The sequence below is a fragment of the Mya arenaria genome, chromosome 10 (genome assembly GCF_026914265.1).
Source record: "Mya arenaria isolate MELC-2E11 chromosome 10, ASM2691426v1".
NCBI classification, from domain to species: Eukaryota; Metazoa; Mollusca; class Bivalvia; order Myida; family Myidae; genus Mya; species Mya arenaria.
The window spans coordinates 66,423,651-66,445,362 of record NC_069131.1 but is presented as its reverse complement, the minus strand read 5'-3'; the positions used below and the strand labels follow the sequence as shown (position 1 = coordinate 66,445,362).

Here is a 21,712-nt window from a genome sequence, read left to right as displayed (position 1 = left end):
TGATGGTAATTGGGATTTCATCGATCTAGTAACTTATGGCTTTCATCATTGCCTTAACCATTCCTACGACGTTATGTTTAAAAAAACGTTAAACTCGTGTGTTTTCCGCATGGACTTACGGTTATTTTAGAGAAATAATTATTACCGGTGTTTTGTTTTAATCGAGCGGTAAATAGTTTTATAAATAATGCGGAAAAAAACGAAGACATTACTTTTTGTAGGTTTAGCTGGGATTGCTTTCATAAACTTTTATTTATACAATGATCACCAAAGACTTTTTTCCAAGACACCTGAACCCAGTAGAGCATATTCCGTGTTGGTCAAAGACGTCGGTTTACCACGTTACATACGGTTTGAAAGCGAGGCTAACCGGAACTTGTCGGACCCTATCGTTAACAAAATGCTAAAGAAGATCGTCGATGACGGAATGATTGAATACGCTATACCTGGCTACTTTTGGCCTGTTTCGATGGCAAAGCTAACCCGGATGCTGGGCGCCTTGGCACGCCATGAGGCCACAAGACTCGAGTGGTTCCGTTGGGAGAAAACGTAAATAAAATCATGTTCTATTAACAACACTCTCATATACTGTAGAAGTTAAGCTATTAAATGTCATGATATTGTACTAGTTATAACAGTTGTTTACTCATTGTTCATGCCCGCAGCTGTTGGGAGCAGGCATAATGATCAGATCATCCTTCTACAAAATTATATATGCTAATTTTAAGTATCAAAACGGTTTGCTGGACAGTCTTTAAGTGTCCATAAACAATTCAGTTAGTTCCACATAGACTTGTATACACACTATTTTTCTTTATATGTTACCTGGTTGTAGCAAAGAAGTTAAACTCTTTACGCAGTCAGAGAATATGTGAATTTATGAAGAAAGGAAGAACAATTAAAGTCAGTATTTATAAAAGAAGATGTACCAGACAGAGGATAGTGGTGGCAGTCTTTGACCAAAGGGAATACGGGTAGCAGTCCATGTAGAAAGAGAATAAGGGTGGCAGTCCATGTAGAAAGAGAATAAGGGTAGCAGTCTATGTAGAAAGAGAATAAGGGTAGCAGTCCATGTAGAAAGAGAATAAGGGTGGCAGTCCATGTAGAAAGAGAATAAGGGTAGCAGTCTATGTAGAAAGAGAATAAGGATAGAAGTCCATGTAGAAAGAGAATAAGGGTAGCAGTCCATGTAGAAAGAGAATAAGGGTGGCAGTCCATGTAGAAAGAGAATAAGGGTAGCAGTCCATGTAGAAAGAGAATAAGGGTAGCAGTCCATGTAGAAAGAGAATAAGGGTGGCAGTCCATGTAGAAAGAGAATAAGGGTAGCAGTCTATGTAGAAAGAGAATAAGGGTAGCAGTCCATGTAGAAAGAGAATAATGATAGAAGCCCATGTTGAAAGAGAATAAGGGTAGCAGTCTATGTAGAAAGAGAATAATGGTAGCAGCCCATGTAGAAAGAGAATAAGGGTAGCAGTCCATGTTGAAAGAGAATAAGGGTAGCAGTCTATGTAGAAAGAGAATAATGGTAGCAGTCTATGTAGAAAGAGAATAAGGGTAGCAGTCCATGTAGAAAGAGAATAAGGGTAGCAGTCCATGTAGAAAGAGAATAAGGGTAGCAGTCCATGTAGAAAGAGAATAAGGGTAGCAGTCCATGTAGAAAGAGAATAAGGGTAGCAGTCCATGTAGAAAGAGAATAATGGTAGCAGTCCATGTAGAAAGAGAATAAGGGTAAATGTCCATGTAGAAAGAGAATAAGGGTAGTAGTCTATGTAGAAACAGAATAAGGGTAGCAGTCCATGTAGAAAGAGAATAATGATAGAAGCCCATGATGAAAGAGAATAAGGGTAGCAGTCCATGTTGAAAGAGAATAAGGGTAGCAGTCCATGTAGAAAGAGAATAATGGTAGCAGTCTATGTAGAAAGAGAATAAGGGTAGCAGTCTATGTAGAAAGAGAATAAGGGTAGCAGTCCATGTAGAAAGAGAATAAGGGTAGCAGTCCATGTAGAAAGAGAATAAGGGTAGCAGTCTGTGTAGAAAGAGAATAAGGGTAGCAGTCCATGTAGAAAGAGAATAAGGGTGGCAGTCCATGTAAAAAGAGAATAAGGGTAGCAGTCCATGTAGAAAGAGAATAAGGGTAGCAGTCCATGTAGAAAGAGAATAAGGGTAGCAGTCCATGTAGAAAGAGAATAAGGGTAGCAGTCCATGTAGAAAGAGAATAAGGGTAGCAGTCTATGTAGAAAGAGAATAAGGGTAGCAGTCCATGTAGAAAGAGAATAATGATAGAAGCCCATGTTGAAAGAGAATAAGGGTAGCAGTCCATGTTGAAAGAGAATAAGGGTAGCAGTGTATGTAGAAAGAGAATAATGGTAGCAGTCTATGTAGAAAGAGAATAAGGGTGGAAGTCCATGTAGAAAGATAATAAGAGTAGCAGCTCATGTAGAAAGGGAATATGGGTAGCAGTCTATGTAGAAAGAGAATAAGGGTAGAAGTCCATGTAGAAAGGGAATAAGGGTAGCAGTCTATGTAGAAACAGAATAATGGTAGCAGTCCATGTAGAAAGAGAATTAGGGTAGCAGTTCATGTAGAAAGAGAATAATGGTAGCAGTCCATGTAGAAAGAGAATAAGGATAGCAGTCCATGTAGAAAGAGAATAAGGGTAGCAGTCCATGTAGAAAGAGAATAAGGGTAGCAGTCCATGTAGAAAGAGAATAATGGTAGCAGTCTGTGTAGAAAGAGAATAAGGGTAGCAGTCCATGTAGAAAGAGAATAAGGGTAGCAGTCCATGTAGAAAGAGAATAAGGATAGCAGTCCATGTAGAAAGAGAATAAGGGTAGCAGTCCATGTAGAAAGAGAATAAGGGTAGCAGTCCATGTAGAAAGAGAATAATGGTAGCAGTCCATGTAGAAAGAGAATAATGGTAGCAGTCCATGTAGAAAGAGAATAATGGTAGCAGTCCATGTTGAAAGAGAATAAGGGTAGCAGTCCATGTAGAAAGAGAAAAAGGATAGCAGTCCATGTAGAAGGAGAATAATGGTAGCAGTCCATGTAGAAAGAGAATTAGGGTAGCAGTCCATGTAGAAAGAGAATAAGGGTAGCAGTCCATGTAGAAAGGAAATAAGGGTAGCAGTCTATGTAGAAAGAGAATAAGGGTAGCAGTCCATGTAGAAAGGGAATAAGGGTAGCAGTCTATGTAGAAAGAGAATAAGGGTAGCAGTTGAAGTCTATATATAAAGGGAATAAGGGTAGAAGTCTATACATAAAGGGAATAAGGATAGAAATCTATATAAAAAAGGAATAAGGGTAGAAGTCTATAATACAAAGGGAATGAGGATACCATTCTATGTAGAAAAAGAATAAGGGTAGCCGTCCATGTAGAAAGAGAATAAGGGTAGCAGCCTATGAAGAAAGATAATTAGGGTAGCAGTCAATGTAGAAAGAGAATAAGAGTAGCAGTCCATGTAGAAAGAGAATAAGGGTAGCAGTCAATGTAGAAAGAGAATAAGGGTAGCAGTCCATGTTGAATGAGAATAAAGGTAGCAGTCTATGTAGAAAGAGAATAAGGGTAACAGTCCATGTAGAAAGAGAATAAGGGTAACAGTCCATGTAGAAAGAGAATAAGGGTAGCAGTCAATGTAGAAAGAGAATAAGGGTAGCAGTCCATATTTAATGAGAATAAAGGTAGCAGTCTATGTAGAAAGAGAATAAGGGTAACAGTCCATGTAGAAAGAGAATAAGGGTTGCAGTCCATGTAGAAAGAGAATCAGGGTAGCAGTTCATGTAGAAAGAGAATAATGGTAGCAGTTCATGTAGAAAGAGAATAATGGTAGCAGTCCATGTAGAAAGAGAATAAGGGTTGCAGTCCATGTAGAAAGAGAATAAGGGTTGCAGTCCATGTAGAAAGAGAATCAGGGTAGCAGTTCATGTAGAAAGAGAATAAGGGTTGCAGTCCATGTAGAAAGAGAATAAGGGTTGCAGTCCATGTAGAAAGAGAATCAGGGTAGCAGTTCATGTAGAAAGAGAATAAGGGTTGCAGTCCATGTAGAAAGAGAATAAGGGTTGCAGTCCATGTAGAAAGAGAATAATGGTAGCAGTCCATGTAGAAAGAGAATAAAGGTAGCAGTCCATGTAGAAAGAGAATAAGGGTAGCAGTCTTTGTAGAAAGAGAATAAGGGTAGCAGTCCATGTAGAAAGAGAATAATTGTAGCAGTCCATGTAGAAAGAGAATAAGGGTAGCAGTCCATGTAGAAAGAGAATAAGGGTAGAAGTCCATGTAGAAAGAGAATTAGGGTAACAGTCCATGTAAAAAGAGAATAAGGGTAGCAGTCCATGTAGAAAGAGAATAATGGTAGCAGTCCATGTAGAAAGAGAATAAGGGTAGCAGTCCATGTAGAAAGAGAATAAGGGTAGCAGTCTGTGTAGAAAGAGAATAAGGGTAGCAGTCTATGTAGAAAGAGAATTAGGGTAGCAGTCAATGTAGAAAGGGAATAAGGGTTGCAGTCCATGTAGAAAGAGAATTAGAGTAGCAGTCCATGTAGAAAGAGAATAGAATTACAGTCTATGTAGAAAGAGAATAAGGGTAGCAGTCTATGTAGATAGGGAATAAGGGTAGCAGTCAATTTAGAGAGAGAATAAGGGTGGCAGTCCATGTAGAAAGGGAATAAGGGTAGCAGTATATGTAGAAAGAGAATAAGGGTAGCAGTTGAAGTCTATATATAAAGGGAATAAGGGTAGAAGTCTATATATAATGGGAATAAGGGTAGAAATCTATATATAATGGGAATAAGGGTAGACGTCTATATATAAAGGGAATGAGGATAGCATTCTATGTAGAAAAAGAATAAGGGTAGCAGTCTATGAAGAAAGAGAATAAGGGTAGCAGTCTATGTTGAATGAGAATAAAGGTAGCAGTCCATGTAGAAAGGGAATAAGGGTAACAGTCCATGTAGAAAGAGAATAAGGGTAGCAGTTCATGTAGAAAGAGAATTAGGGTAGCAGTCTATGTAGAAAGAGAATAAGGGTAACAGTCCATGTAGAAAGAGAATAAGGGTAGCAGTCCATGTAGAAAGAGAATAAGGGTAGCAGTCTATGTAGAAAGAGAATAAGGGTAGCAGTCCATGTAGAAAGAGAATTAGGGTAGCAGTCTATGTAGAAAGAGAATAAGGGTAGCAGTCCATGTAGAAAGAGAATAAGGGTAGCAGTCCATGTAGAAAGAGAATAAGGGTAGCAGTCCATGTAGAAAGAGAATAAGGGTAGCAGTCTATGTAGAAAGAGAATAAGGGTAACAGTCTATGTAGAAAGGGAATAAGGGTGGCAGTCAATGTAGAAAGAGAATAAGGGTGGCAGTCCATGTAGAAAGGGAATAAGGGTAGCAGTCTATGTAGAAAGCGAATAAGGGTAGCAGTTGAAGTCTATATATAAAGGAAATAAGGGTATAAGTATATATATATAAGGGGAATAAGGGTAGAAGTCTATATAAAAAGGGAATGAGGATAGCATTCTATGTAGAAAAAGAATAAGGGTAGAAGTTTATGAAGAAAGAGAATTAGGGTAGCAGTCTATGCAGAAAGAGAATAAGGGTAGCAGTCAATGTAGAAAGAGAATACAAGTAGCAGTCCATGTAGAAGGAGAATAACGATGGCAGTCCATGTAGAAAGAAAATAAGGGTATAAGTCTATATATAACGGGAATAAGGGTAGAAGTCTTTATATAAAGGGAATGAGGATAGCTATCTATGTAGAAGAAAGAGAATAAGGGTAGCAGTCCATGTAGAAAGAGAATAAGGGTAGCAGTCTATGTATAAAGAGATTAAGGGTAGCAGTCCATGTAGAAAGAGAATAAGGGTAGCAGTCTTTGTAGAAAGGGAATACGGGTAACAGTCTATGTTGAAAGGGAATAAGGGAAGCAGTCTATGTAGAAAGATAATAAGGGTAACAGTCTATGTAGAAGGGGAATAGGGGTAGCAGTATATGTTGAAAGGGAATAAGGGTAACAGTCTATGTAGAAAGAGAATTAGGGTAGCAGTCCATGTAGAAAGAGAATTATGATAGCAGTCCATGTAGAAAGAAAATTAGGGTAGCAGTCCATGTAGAAAGGGAATTAGGATAGCAGTCCATGTAGGAAGAGAATAAGGGTAGCAGTTCATGTAGAAAGAGAATTAGGGTAGCAGTCCATGTAGAAAGAGAATAAGGGTAACAGTCAATGTAAAACGAGAATAAGGGTAGCAGTTCATTTAGAAAGAGAATAATGGTAGCAGTCCATGTAGAAAGAAAATTAGGGTAGCAGTCCATGTAGAAAGGGAATTAGGATAGCAGTCCATGTAGGAAGAGAATAAGGGTAGCAGTTCATGTAGAAAGAGAATTAGGGTAGCAGTCCATGTAGAAAGAGAATTAGGGTAGCAGTCCATGTAGAAAGAGAATAAGGGTAGCAGTCCATGTAGAAAGAGAATTAGGATAGCAGTCCATGTAGAAAGAGAATTAGGGTAGCAGTCCATGTAGAAAGAGAGTTAGGGTAGCAGTCCATGTAGAAATGGAATTAGGATAACAGTCCATGTAGAAAGGGAATTAGGATAGCAGTCCATGTAGAAAGAGAATAAGGGTAGCAGTCCATGTAGAAATAGAATTAGGATAGCAGTCCATGTAGAAAGAGAATAAGGGTAGCAGTCCATGTAGAAATGGAATAAGGGTAGCAGTCCATGTAGAAAGAGAATTAGGGTAGCAGTCCATGTAGAAAGGAAATAAGGGTAACAGTCTATGTAGAAAGAGAATAAGGGTAGCAGTCTACGTAGAAAGAGAATTAGGGTAGCAGTCCATGTAGAAAGAGAATTAGGGTAGCAGTCTATGTAGTAAGAGAATAAGGGTAGCAGTCCGTGTAGAAAGAGAATTAGGATAGCAGTCCATGAAGAAAGAGAATTAGGGTAGCAGTCCATGTGGAAAGAGAATTAGGGTAGCAGTCCATGTAGAAAGAGAATTAGGGTAGCAGTCCATGTAGAAAGGGAATTAGGATAGCAGTCCATGTAGAAAGGGAATTAGGATAGCAGTCCATGTAGAAAGAGAATTAGGGTAGCAGTCCATATATAAGGGGATTAGGATAGCAGTCCATGTAGAAAGAGAATAAGGGAAGCAGTCCATGTAGAATGGGAATAAGGGTAACAGTCCATGTAAAAAGAGAATTAGGGTAGCAGTCCATGTAGAAAAGGAATAAGGGTAACAGTCTATGTGGAAAGAGAATAAGGGTGGCAGTCTATGTTGAAAGAGAATAAGGGTAACAGTCTATGTAGAAAGGAATAAGGGTAACAGTCTAAGTTGCGAGAGGAGGGTAGCAGTCTAGGTTGAAAGAGATTAAGGATAGCAGTCTATGTAGATGAATTTCAAATACATATACACATAGAAATATAATTCAAACAGTGTCGGAGATTGTGATTTGAGTTCGGGGGGTCCGGATAACTGTTCACAGTACTTTAAATGCATTTGGAACTCTCGGCCATTTTAATCGAAAACAACCTCGGATGTATGCCGGAGTTCGTAAAATTTTAAATTATATTATTAATTTAATGTAGTGTTTTAGCTCGATTTTGTAGATGTTAGTTTAAATTGATTGCAAGAGATGTGTAGTATTGCTAACATAATTTGACTCCAATGAGTTAAGTTTAAATTCTTAATTGAAGTTATTATGCGATCTACTTTCAGCATAGTTAAAGTGTACCGATTTCTGACATTGTAAATCGTCCATATACATCTGAGGTTGTTTTTGATTAAAATGGCCGAGGAGTTCCGAATGCTTTAAATACTGTATGATATCGGAAGTGTATATCAGGGAGCCGAAGAATGGGACGGACTTTCCGGCGTGGAAGCGCGTACATTGGAACATTCGACAATTCTCATACTACGACCCCGACGACCCGGCCGTCGCCCGTCTCATGCACAACCTTGCTACACTTCCGGTGGTAAAAGCAGGTATGAGTCAAGCGAACACAGTTGATGGAGATCGTTGTTTCACAAAACCTGACGAATACAACTGAAATTGATAATTATTATCTCTCAATGTTTAAATATGTATTTAATTATTTCGCTACCATTTTCCTATCTCTTATCGTAACCGCTTTCCTGTAGTATGGAAATGTTCAAGTGTCAATATCTGTCATTTAAAACATTTCATAATAAGGAGATACAATCATGTAATTAGGAGATACTTTTATTCTATTTTGGAGATACTTAGATCTAAAATGGAGATACTAAGACCTTATTATGAGATAATAAGTCTTGATTATGATTTACTAATTCATAATGATGATACGCTACTTTCTTGTTAGGAGATATTTCTTATTGAGGGCGTATATGTACTTAATTAATTATAAGTTGTAAGTGAAAAATAATGTGATTTTCTTTGTCGCAAAAACGAAATAATGAGACCCGAACCAAATATCTCCAAATTAGAACATTGTATCTCTTAAATAGGATTTAGTATCTCCTAATAACGAGAGTTTATTTCCAAAACTAGTATAGACTTTTACACTAGAATATCTCATGCTTCGGAAAATACATCACAGATACCCTTGTGTTTTTCTCAAACACACGTCATGACTGGCTTGACTTAAGATGAAGGTAAAATCTTCCCTTTTACATGACACAGTATAGTTGTACTACGGCAAATCATATGCTTCAATGTGTACGCGTATTTTTTATGCTAAGCTATGATTATGTAACCTTAAATTTATTTCTTATAAAGTAATTATATACAAGATGAATATGATATGTATATAATAACATCCCTAAAATATTGTTCCACTATTTCTGACTGATACGGCAAACTATGTTTGCACCCATGTCCTTTTTCTCGTGCCATTCCAGAGGAAAAGAACGGCGGCACACAGTTCAAGATGGCCCTCGAGTTCGAGGACGGCGGTCAGGCCATCGTCAAATTCATGAGGTAGATATAGTCCCGTATATTAAAGTACAGTCGTAAAACAAATAACGAAAGAAATACCCGTTCATTAAATAACAAAAATTGTTAAATTTTAGCTAAATTTCTTCGTTAGTTTATTTAAGCTGATGTTCAGTGGTTAGAAACTCTGACGATGTGAAATAAATACATTTATCGTTAAATTAACGAAATATTTTATAAATCTCCAGATGTGCTTAAAACGAACATTTCAACTGAACGTTCTTTTCTTCTATAAAAATGTTTCTGTTCCTTATGGCATTTGTTGTTGTTGTTGCTGTTGCTGTTGTTGTTGTTGTTGTTGTTGTTGTTGTTGTTGTTTTTCTGGTTGGGTGTTTAGCTGATCACCAACCTTTGGTACGCGACATTAGGGTGTTTCATGTAAAAGTCAGATGGCATGAAGTAAATTGAATAAGAATGGGCGGAGTGAGGGTAGCGAACGAGCCCTTCTTGAACATTTAGAAATTACTTCAGGTCCTCTAACGGATTTAGAATACAACGTTATTGGCTGATACATGGATAATGCAAAATCTGACGCAGGGAATGTGTATCGTATGAGTGACAGAATGCGGACGTATTCACGAAATGTAAAAGTCTGAATAATTAAGTCTAGTACTATACGCAGTATTCGAGTATAAAATGATTAAGCATTAGCTCTGCAAGTGTGCGGGGATTAGGGCAGGGGTGGAGAGGGGCTGCGTTCTACACACATAGTTATATTTAGCTATGTTGTTGTTTTTACTTGGAATTCATATTCGTTCCACAATGTCCATGCGTATGGAACACAAAAGTCAATAAGTGCTTACATGTCCGGATACCTATACACAATGAATTTCCGTTAAATATATGAAAGTATTACATTTATCGTTAAAATAACAAAATATTTATTGTATCTCCAGATGCGCTTTGAACGAACCTTTCAGTTCAATTGAACGTTTTCTTCTTTCAAAAGGGGGGAAATTTGTCAGAGATGATTTACCACCGAATATTCTACTAGCCTCCCTTGATATTAAGGAATAGGAATTAAAATAAAACCGTACTCGATACAAAATTTGTTCACGTACAGACTTCCACGGGAGATCGACGAGGACGAAAACCGGTACGTGTTTGACGTCATCGAGCGGCACGTGGCGGAGATAGCGTCTTTCCAACTGGACAAGTAAGCCATGGGCATTATGTGAAATATTTAAACATCTAGAAGGTCCTTATATAAGTGTGTGTGTTCTATGTATGCATGTTAGTGACATTGAAGCAAACACAGTCGAACTCCGATGGCCCGAACTCTCAGGGACCGGCAAAAGTACATCGAGCCTCGAAAAAATCGAGCCAAGCGGGATTGTTTAAATCGATTTTTACATCTTGTTCGAGTCAACAAGGAATTCGAGTTAAGCGAGTTGGAGCTAACGGGGTTAAACTGTAATATAAAATAAAATAATGAGTGGCATGACCATGTAATATGTATTCGTATACTGTGTAGAAGTGTTTAAATATATTCATAAATATGGATTTTAATATATGTTCAATGAGTAATTCCAATCTAGTATGGATAATTACCTCATATCATGTATATAAATGAAACATGCGTAATACCTCGCTCTCCGAGGAGGAACAGCTATTTTTCAATTATTCTTATAGCAAACATTTATTTCACAAGGATCAGTTAAGCTCTAGTAGGTAAACATAATTATCAAGCCGCTCATCAATTTTTCCAGAGTTTTGGGATTTTATCGAATGCCACCAACGATAGGACGAAAGTTCAATATAACGTCAGAGTTGTTACCTCATGTCGAAAAGGATTTCCGCAAGACGTTCTATAGGTCACCAGGTACGTTGAACGTGACGTCATTATGCGAGTTACAAGCGCTACGGTTTGGTGGATGTTCTTGTTATAGAAAAATATATAAAGTATAAACTTTGACTTGATTAGAGAGACAGTGGAGAATGAGAGATAACGAGATGAATATGGGAAATGCTTGAGGAAGAAAGCAGGGAAAGGCTGGGGCGAAAGAGGGCGGAAGGGGGAGGGGGTGATTAGAAAAGAGTATATAAGGAAATGCAGAAGGAAGGGAACCGGCGAGAGGTAGAATGCGAGATAAGTTGGGGTGTGGACGGGGGGGGGGGGATAATAGTACTGAAGGAAATAAAGAATTGAGGGGAAGGGCGATAGGGAGAATTCATGGAAGGATGTGTGCGAATGGTTAGGGGACGAACAGCGGAGAAAAGATGAAGAATTGAGGGGAGAGTAAGGATGCAGGGAAAGGTTTGGGCGGAAGAGGGGTGAACAGAATAGAAGAGAAGGAAATGAACAATTTAGGGGAAGGACGAAAGGGAGAATGCAGGGAAAGGTTTGGGCGGAAAGGGGATGAACAGAATAGAAGAGAAGGAAATGAAAAATTTAGGGGAAGGACGAAAGGGAGAATGCAGGGAAAGGTTGGGGCGGAAGGGGGATGAACAGAATAGAAGAGAAGGAAATGAAAAATTTAGGGGAAGGACGAAAGGGAGAATGCAGGGAAAGGTTGGGGCGGAAGGGGGGTGAACAGAATAGAAGAGAAGGAAATAAAGGATGAATGGGGAGGGACGAAAGGAAAATGCAGGGAAAGATTGGGGCGGAAGGAGGATGAAAAGAATATACGAAAATGAAAGGAAGAAATTAGGGGAAGGGCGAAAAGGATAATGCAGGGAAAGGCAGTGAGAATGGGGAAATGTTATTTTTGTTACACTTGCACCAAAGTAAAAATCTGTTAAAAGGGTATGGAGAAAGGTAATTGATATCTTGCAACAGCAATGATATTATAACAATTATTTAAAAACAAAGATGGGTTTATTTTAACAATTTGTCTCTTTAGTACAATTGTGTTTATCTCCTGTTCTCGTCATCCTGGCTACGTCAAGAAAGCTGCTGTATTTTATGTTCTCTACACAGCGGGTAACCTGTGTTTTTTCGGGACGTGTGAGCCACGTCACTACTGCAACACGGCGCACCCGTTCTGTGGCAGCCCTGACGTCATCGAAGCGTCCGTGATGGCATTCTTCCCCGATCGGAAATACGCGGACCGCATCTCCCTGAAGCAGCCTTGGAAACGCTCCTACCAGTAGGCGGTTTTATTCTTCTGACTCCACTTTTTCGCAGATTAAACGGTGGTTGGCTGGGTGGTTACAGCTCTTTTAGCGACGAACATAAAATAATAGCACGTATATATAGTTTTAGGATCAGCTACTAACATTGAAATATAAACAACTTTCAACTGCTGTGTAAAACCTGTAATTATGCACCAGTCAATTGTTACCACGCCCCCTCCCCCTCCCTGCCAGGACTGGGTGTATACCGAGGATAGCCGGGGAAATGGGCCGTGTTTTAACCTTCCAGGTGGCCCCGCAGTGCCGGGTGAATGCGGTGGTTTTGTCTATGCGCCAAGTATAGCGGGGAATGGACCTTACCTAGGGTCCCTGGGGTGCGGGGGCATTTGGCGGGGGGTTTACCAGCAGTTCGTCCCCACATGACGGGGATTCTGCCCGGGCTTGGCTGGACCATAAGTCAAAGTCCCCGCTATTCCCCGTACCTAGGGGGCCGTGGTTACAATTAAATGGTGCATTATGTCCGAGAAGGGGAGGTACCGTGATGCCATCGTTGAACCCTGCGAGTCCGATTGATGGTACTTAGTTTTTTATATTAAATTTTAGTATATGTGTACTGAGTTGTGGAGTGGTGTGCTGTTGTTCAATGTGTCTGGTTTGTGATTGTTTGTTTTTGTGTTCTATGTCTTTGGCGTTTACCCTGCGCCATTAAACGGGGTTTAGGTTTCCCAAAGTTAATGTATACTTTGATAAGATTTACCATTTACGTTTTTACTTTATTCGGGAGTATCGGGATGAGTGTGAGGTTGTGCACACAAACTGGTTTAAACCCCCAGTAAATTTACATTTTACTTACCGTTCCAAGCCGGTACCTAATAATCGTTGATAAACATACCTATATATATTTAGTATGTATGCACTGTGCTGTTGGTAGAGTTTTGTGCTATTCTTCCATGTTTCTTGTTTGTCTTTGGCGTTTACCCATTTAACCAGGTTTGTGTTTAAACTGTTTGCATCTGAGCTTGTTTCTGCAGTTTTCACATAAGTATTACTACAGATTGGCATGATTGAAGTCCGATATAATCGCAGATTTCTGATAGCTCCTTTAACCATACTGTTAAATGTTGACCTGGTAACTCTACGGTTTTTTATATCATTTGAAAGGTTTATTGCTTGCTGATGAAAGAATGTGCATTTGTTTTTTAACATGTATATTTTTACTCATTTTTTGAATTTAAATTTATCATTATTGAATAATTATTATTGGAATCGGTCGTGAAATGACTTAAATTTCAGGCCAAAAACAGTGCAATTGTCATATTAGTTTCTATCTAATATATATATTAACTTTTTCTTCACATAAAATAATGCAAGAGCTATATGGGGGTCAACAGACTTCCAAAATTCCACATACATGTACCTGTATTTGTGTCGGATACCTTAAAGTCAAGACATTGTCAGTATGGTTTTTATCAGCCCTATTTGTTCGTTATTTTCTATAGGCGGAACAGGAAGGCGGACTGGGAGCTAAATGACTTCAAATGCATCTCTGTCAAAAAGACGCCGCCCTATAACAACGGAAAACTTCTCCTCGATCTCATAGATGTTCACACTTTCGACTTTCTAACCGGTAAATATTTTCACACTCAGTTCGACTTTCTTACCGGTAAATATGTTCACACTCAGTTCGACTTTCTTACCGGTAAATATGTTCACACTTTCGACTTTCTTACTGGTTAATATGTTCACACTCTCGACTTTTTTACCGCTAAATATGTACACACTTTTGAGGTAAATGTGTTCACACTCGGTTCGACTTTCTTACCGGTAAATATGTTCACACCCAGTTCGACTTTCTTACTGGTAAATATGTTCACACTCTCGAATCTCTTACCGCTAAATATGTACACACTTTCGACTTTCCTACCGGTAAATATGTTCATACTTTTTAATTTCATACCGGTAAATATGTTAACAGTTCTACTTAGTAATCGATAATTATGTTCATATTTTCGACCTATAAATGCATATATATATATTCAAACGAAATGTTTACTGGAAGCTTTATTCACTCAGTCACTCAATTAATCATCCAATCATTCAATCGATTAATATTCTTCTGCTTATTATACATGCGTCTTTTCAGGGAACAAGGACCGACACAACATCGCTATGTTCCGGGAATGGGGCAACTACACCTTCCCGCTCTCTTATGACAACGGACGAGGGTAGGTACCACAACTAGTGATAATTGTATAAACCCAATCTGTATTCGTGTATAATTAATTGTTCATCACAGCTCGGTCGTAAATGCAATTTCAAACTAAGACTAATTTAGCAAGGTATAAAAATGAGCTCAGGTGTCCAAAACAACAAACCCTTGGTGCATACTTAATACACATGCATCCTTGGTGCATAGGCGAACTCTGGTACCAATGAATCCTAGGTGCATAGGCGAAATTGATACCCATGCATCCTTGGTACATAGACTAACTCTGATACCCGTGCATCCTTGGTACATAGGCGAACTCTGATACCCATGCATCCTTGGTACATAGACTAACTCTGATACCCATGCATCCTTGGTACATAGACTAACTCTGATACCCATGCATCATTGGTACATAAGCGAACTCTGAAACCCGTGTATCCTTGGTACATAAGCGAACTCTGATACCCGTGTATCCTTGGTACATAAGCGAACTCTGATACCCGTGTATCCTTGGTACATAAGCGAACTCTGATACCCGTGTATCCTTGGTACATAAGCGAACTCTGATACCCGTGTATCCTTGGTACATAAGCAAACTCTGATACCCGTGTATCCTTGGTACAAAGACTAACTCTGATACCCGTGTATCCTTGGTACATAAGCGAACTCTGATACCCGTGCATCCTTGGTACATAGGCGAACTCTGATACCCATGCATCCTTGGTACATAGGCGAACTCTGATACCCATGCATCATTGGTACATAAGCGAACTCTGATACCCATGCATCATTGGTACATAAGCGAACTCTGATACCCATGCATCATTGGTACATAAGCGAACTCTGATACCCATGCATCATTGGTACATAAGCGAACTCTGATACCCATGCATCATTGGTACATAGGCGAACTCTGATACCCATGCATCCTTGGTACAAAGACTAACTCTGATACCCGTGTATCCTTGGTACATAAGCGAACTCTGATACCCGTGCATCCTTGGTACATAAGCGAACTCTGATACCCATGCATCCTTGGTACATAGGCGAACTCTGATACCCATGCATCATTGGTACATAGACTAACTCTGATACCCACGCATCCTTGGTACATAGACGAACTCTGATACCCATGCATCCTTGGTACATAAGCGAACTCTGATACCCGTGCATCCTTGGTACATAAGCGAACTCTGATACCCATGCATCCTTGGTACATAGGCGAACTCTGATACCCATGCATCATTGGTACATAGACTAACTCTGATACCCATGCATCCTTGGTACATAGGCGAACTATGATACCCATGCATCCTTGGTACATAGGCGAACTCTGATACCCATGCATCATTGGTACATAGACTAACTCTGATACCCATGCATCCTTGGTACATAGACGAACTCTGATACCCATGCATCCTTGGTACATAAGCGAACTCTGATACCCATGCATCCTTGGTACATAGGCGAACTCTGATACCTGTGCATCCTTGGTACATAGGCGAACTCTGATACCCATGCATCCTTGGTACATAGGCGAACTCTGATACCTGTGCATCCTTGGTACATAGGCGAACTCTGATACCCATGCATCCTTGGTACATAGGCGAACTCTGATAACCAAGCATTATTGGTGCATAAGCGAACACTAGTACCCATGCATCCTTGGTGCAAAGGCCAACTCTGATACCACGCATCCTTGGATCATTGGCGAACTCTGATACCCACGCATCCTTGGTACTTAAGCGAACTCTGATAAGCGTGCATCCTTTAGTATATAGGTGAACTCTGATACCCGTGCATCCTTGGTTCATAGGCGAACTTTGATACCCATGCATCCTTGGTTCATAGGCGAACTTTGATACCCATGCATCCTTGGTATATACGCAAACTCTGAATATATACCAATGATGGACGGGTATCAAACTCTGTTTGCCGTGCATCCTTGGTACATAGGCGAGCTCAGATATCCAAGCATCCTTGGTACATGGGCGAGCTCTTAAACCTATGCATCCTTGGAACATGGGCTAACTCTGATACCCATGCATCCTTGGTTCATGGGCGAACTCTGATGTCCATGCATCCTTGGTGCATTGGCGAACTCTGATACCCACGCATCCTTGGTATATAGGCGAACTCTGATATCCATGCATCCTTGGTATATAGGCGAACTCTGATATCCATGCATCCTTGGTACATGGGCGAACTCTGATACCATGCATCCTTGGTACTAGGGGGAACTCTGATACCCACGCATCCTTGGTACATAGGCGAACTCTGATACCCACGCATCCTTGGTACATGGGCGAACTCTGATACCCATGCATCCTTGGTACATAGGCGAACTCTGATACCCACGCATCCTTGGTACATTGGCGAACTCTGATACCCACGCATCCTTGATACATAGGCGAACTCTGATACCTTGCATCCTTGATACTGAAGCGAACTCACGCATCCTTGTAACATAGGCGAACTCTGATACCCATGCATCCTTGGTACATAGGCAAACTCTGATACCCATGTATCCTTGGTACATAGGCGAACTCTGATATCCATGCACCCTTGGTGCATTGGCGAACTTTGATACCCATGCATCTTTGGTACATAGGCGAACTTTGTTGCGAACTCTGATACCCACGCATCCTTGATACATAGGCGAACTCTGATACCCATGCATCCTTGGTGCACAGGCGAACTCTAATACTCACGCATCCTTGGTATATAGGCGAACACTGATACCCACGCATCCTTGGTACGGAAGCGCATCCTTGTAACATAGGCGAACTCTGAAACCCGTGCATCCTTGGTACATAGGCGAACTCTGATACCATGCATCCTTGGTGCATTGGCGAACTCTGATACACATGTATCCTTGGTACATTGGCGAACTCTGATATCCATGTATCCTTGGTACTTTGGCGAACTCTGATACCCATGTATCCTTGGTACATAGGCGAACACTGATACCCACGCATCCTTGGTATATAGGCGAACGTTGATACCCATGCATCCTTGGTACAAAGGCGAACTCTGATACCCGTGCATCCTTGGTGGATATGCGAACTCTGATACCCATGCATCCTTGTAACATAGGCGAACTCTGATACCCATGCATCCTTGGTACATAGGCGAACTCTGATACCCACGCATCCTTGGTATATATGCGAACTCTGATACCCATGCATCCTTGGTGCATAGGCGAATTTTGATACCCGTGCATCCTTGGTGCATAGGCGAACTCTGATACCCGTGCATCCTTGGTACATAGACGAACTGCTTACTCTGGACAAAAACGCGTGTCTACTAATAACCTAATCATGTACACTATGCTGTCCATAGGTTCGGGCGGCAAGACTACGACGCCCTGTCCATCCTCGCGCCACTCCGCCAGTGCTGCCATATCCGGCATTCAACGTTTCTCAAATACCTAAAACTCTACTTGGGACCGGAAACACTCAGCTCCATCATGGAGCAAGCCCTTGCGGACGACCCTGTGGCTCCCGTGCTTCTTCCTGGGCACCTGCGCGCGCTTGATAGACGCCTGGTTACGATCCTCCGTACGGTTGCAAACTGTATAGAGAAAAACGGTGTATCAGTTATTGTTAAGGACAAATTCTGATATGAGATCTATATTTCTCTACCAACTTCTATTTCTTACATTTATCGTAGGTTGTCAAATAGGGGAAGCATGTTGCTTTACAAAAACTACGATGGCATAGAGATGACATACTTATATTTGTTTTGTTTTTAAAATGAATAACGTATCTAATTAAAATGACTTACGTGTCTCGTTAAAACGACTAAGTATCTCATTAAAACGACTAACGTTTCTCATTAAAATGACTTACTTTTCTCGTTAAAACGACTAAGTATATCGTTAAAACGACTTACGTTTCTCATTAAAACGACTAAGTATCTCATCAAAACGACATACGCTTCTCATAAAAACGACTAAGTATAACGTTAAATCGACTTACGTTTCTCATTCAAAAGAATAAGTAACTCGTTAAAACGACTTACGTTTCCCATTAAAACAACTAAGTATCTCGTTAAAACGACTAAGAATCTCATTAAAACGACTTACGGTTCTCGTTAAAACGACTGAGGATAACGTTAAAACGACTTACGCTTCTCATAAAAACGACTAAGTATAACGTTAAATCGACTTACGTTTCTCATTCAAACGACTAAGTAACTCGTTAAAACGACTTACGTTTCCCATTAAAACAACTAAATATCTCGTTAAAACGACTAAGAATCTCATTAAAACGACTTACGGTTCTCATTCAAACGACTAAGTATTCATTAAATCTACTTACGTTTCTCATTTAAACGACTAAGTATCTCGTTAAAATGACTTACGTTTCTCATTTAAACGACTAAGTACCTCGTTAAAACGACTTACGTTTCTCATTTAAACGACTAAGTATCTCGTTAAAACGACTAACGTTTCCCATTAAAACAACTAAGTATCTCGTTAAATCGACTAAGTATCTCGTTAAAACGACTAAGTATCTCATTAAATCGACTTACGTTTCTCATTAAAACGACTAAGTATCTCGTTAAAACGACTTACGGTTTCCATTTAAACAACTAAGTATCTTGTTGAAACGACTAAGTATCTCGTTAAAACAACTAAGTTTCTCGTTAATTCGACAAACGATATCGTTAAAACGACTAAGTATCTCTTTAAAACGACTTAGGTTTCCCATTAAAACAACAAAGTATCTCGTTTAATCGACTAAGTATCTCGTTAAAACGATTAAGTTTCTCATTAAATCGACTAATGTTTCTCATTAAAACGACTAAGTATCTCGTTAAAAATACTTACGTTTCCCATTAAAACAACTAAGCATCTCGTTAAATCGACTAAGTATCTGGTTAAAACGATTAAGTTTCTCATTAAATCGACTAACGTTTCTCATTAAAACGACTAAGTATCTCGTTAAAACGACTAACGTTTATCATTAAAACGTCTAACCTTTCTCATTAAAACGACTAAGTATCTCATCAAAACGGCTTACATTACTCATTAAAACGACTTACTTTTCTCGTTAAAATGACTGAGGATAACGTTAAAACGACTTACGCTTCTCATAAAAACGACTAAGTATAACGTTAAATCGACTTACGTTTCTCATTCAAACGACTAAGTAACTCGTTAAAACGACTTACGTTTCCCATTAAAACAACTAAGTATCTCGTTAAAACGACTAAGAATCTCATTAAATCGACTTACGGTTCTCATTCAAACGACTAAGTATCTCGTTAAATCGACTTACGTTTCTCATTTAAACGACTAAGTATCTCGTTAAAACGACTTACGGTTGTCATTCAAACGACTAAGTATCTCATTAAAACGACTTACGTTTCCCATTAAAACGACTAAGTATCTTGTTAAATCGACTTACGTTTCTCATTTAAACGACTAAGTATCTCGTTAAAACGACTTACGTTTCTCATTTAAACGACTAAGTATCTCGTTAAAACGACTTACGTTTCCCATTAAAACAACTAAGTATCTTGTTGAAACGACTAAGTATCTCGTTAAAACAACTAAGTTTCTCGTTAATTCGACAAACGATATCGTTAAAACGACTAAGAATCTCATTAAATCGACTTACGGTTCTCATTCAAACGACTAAGTATCTCGTTAAATCGACTTACGTTTCTCATTTAAACGACTAAGTATCTCGTTAAAACGACTTACGGTTGTCATTCAAACGACTAAGAATCTCATTAAAACGACTTACGTTTCCCATTAAAACGACTAAGTATCTTGTTAAATCGACTTACGTTTCTCATTTAAACGACTAAGTATCTCATTAAATCGACTTACGTTTCTCATTAAAACGACTAAGTATCTCGATAAAACGACTTACGGTTTCCATTCAAACAACTAAGTATCTTGTTGAAACGACTAAGTATCTCGTTAAAACAACTAAGTTTCTCGTTAATTCGACAAACGATATCGTTAAAACGACTAAGTATCTCATTAAAACGACTTACGTTTCCCATTAAAACAACTAAGTATCTCGTTTAATCGACTAAGTATCTCGTTAAAACGATTAAGTTTCTCATTTAATCGACTAATGTTTCTCATTAAAACGACTTAGCATCTCGTTAAAACTACTTACGTTTTCTATTAAAACAACTAAGCATCTCGTTAAATCGACTAAGTATCTCGTTAAAACGATTAAGTTTCTCATTAAAACGACTAAGAATCTCGTTAAAACGACTTACCTTTTCCATTTAAACAACTAAGTATCTTGTTAAATCGACTAAGTATCTCATTAAAACTATTAACGTTTCTCATTAAAACGACTAAGTATCTCATAAAATCGACTAACGTTTCTTATTAAAACGACTTTCTTTTCTTGTTGAAACGACTAAAGATATCGTTAAAACGACTTACGTTTCTAACTTAAAACGACTAAGTATATCGTTCAATCGACTAACGTTTCTCATTAACACACTAAGTATCTCGTTAAAACGACTTACGTTTCCCATTAAAACAACTAAGTATCTCGTTAAATCGACGTAGTATCTCGTTAAAACGATTAAGTACCTCATTAAAACGACTATGTACCTCATTAAAACGACTAAGTATCTCGTTAAATCTACTCACGTTTCTCATTAAAACGACTTAGTATCTTGTTAAATCGACTAAGAATCTCGTTAAACGACTAAATATCTCGTTAAATGACTAAAATATCTCATTAAAACGACTAAGTATCTCGTTAAATCTACTTACGTTTCCCATTGGAACGACTAAGAATCTCGTCAAAACGACTTACGTTCTCGTTAAAACGACTAAGTATCTCGTTAAATCGACTTAGTATCTCCTTAAAACGACTGAAGTATCTTGTTAAAACGACTAACGGTTCTCATTAAAACCAGTAAATATCTCGTTTAAACAACATAGGTGTCACGTTATATTAATATAAGCAACTTAAACAAAAAGTGTGCTTTGTTATTAGAGGTATTCAAATATCATTATATGCAAGCGAAAGATACGTAGGTCGTTTTAACGAGATAAAAAAAAACGCGCGTGTCACTTCTTTGCGACCGTAAATAACACATTCAATGAATGTATTTCAAATTTTGAAAGCTGAAGCTATTGATATGTCAAAAAATAAATTAAATTTACAATTGTATTACTTAAAATATGCAATCAAAAATAAAACATTCAAAGTATTTGTTTTTGAATTATCTCTTGTATATATAGTTTATTTTATCAGTGTTCCCTTCTACGTTGCATGTATCTAAATCGTCCTTTGTTCATTTTTCGTCTTTGTGTCGTCTGCTTTTCCTTCCGCAGATGTGCCACGTGACTCGCACGTGAGTTGCACGCGCGTCATCCATTACGTCATCAATTTAGATGCTCCACTCAGCCAACGATATAATTAAAGCTAATTTTCCATTATTGTCAGTAAATATTACTGTTCAATCAACTAACTGTCTGGAGGTCAAATATTTCGTTTG

The 21,712-nt window shown here is 38.8% G+C and overlaps 1 protein-coding gene across 1 annotated transcript; it reads left to right on the top strand.

Moving 5' to 3' along the window:
* The first annotated feature begins 28 nt into the window (after positions 1-28).
* On the top strand, positions 29-21,424 carry LOC128205423 (extracellular serine/threonine protein kinase FAM20C-like). The gene is made up of 9 exons (XM_052907028.1): positions 29-549; positions 7,813-7,952; positions 8,847-8,925; positions 10,004-10,096; positions 10,650-10,762; positions 11,861-12,029; positions 13,515-13,642; positions 14,159-14,240; positions 17,567-21,424. The coding sequence occupies exons 1-9, from the start codon at positions 188-190 to the stop codon at positions 17,844-17,846; spliced, it is 1,446 nt and encodes a 481-aa protein (XP_052762988.1). The 5' UTR covers positions 29-187; the 3' UTR covers positions 17,847-21,424.
* Positions 21,425-21,712: the final 288 nt, after the last annotated feature.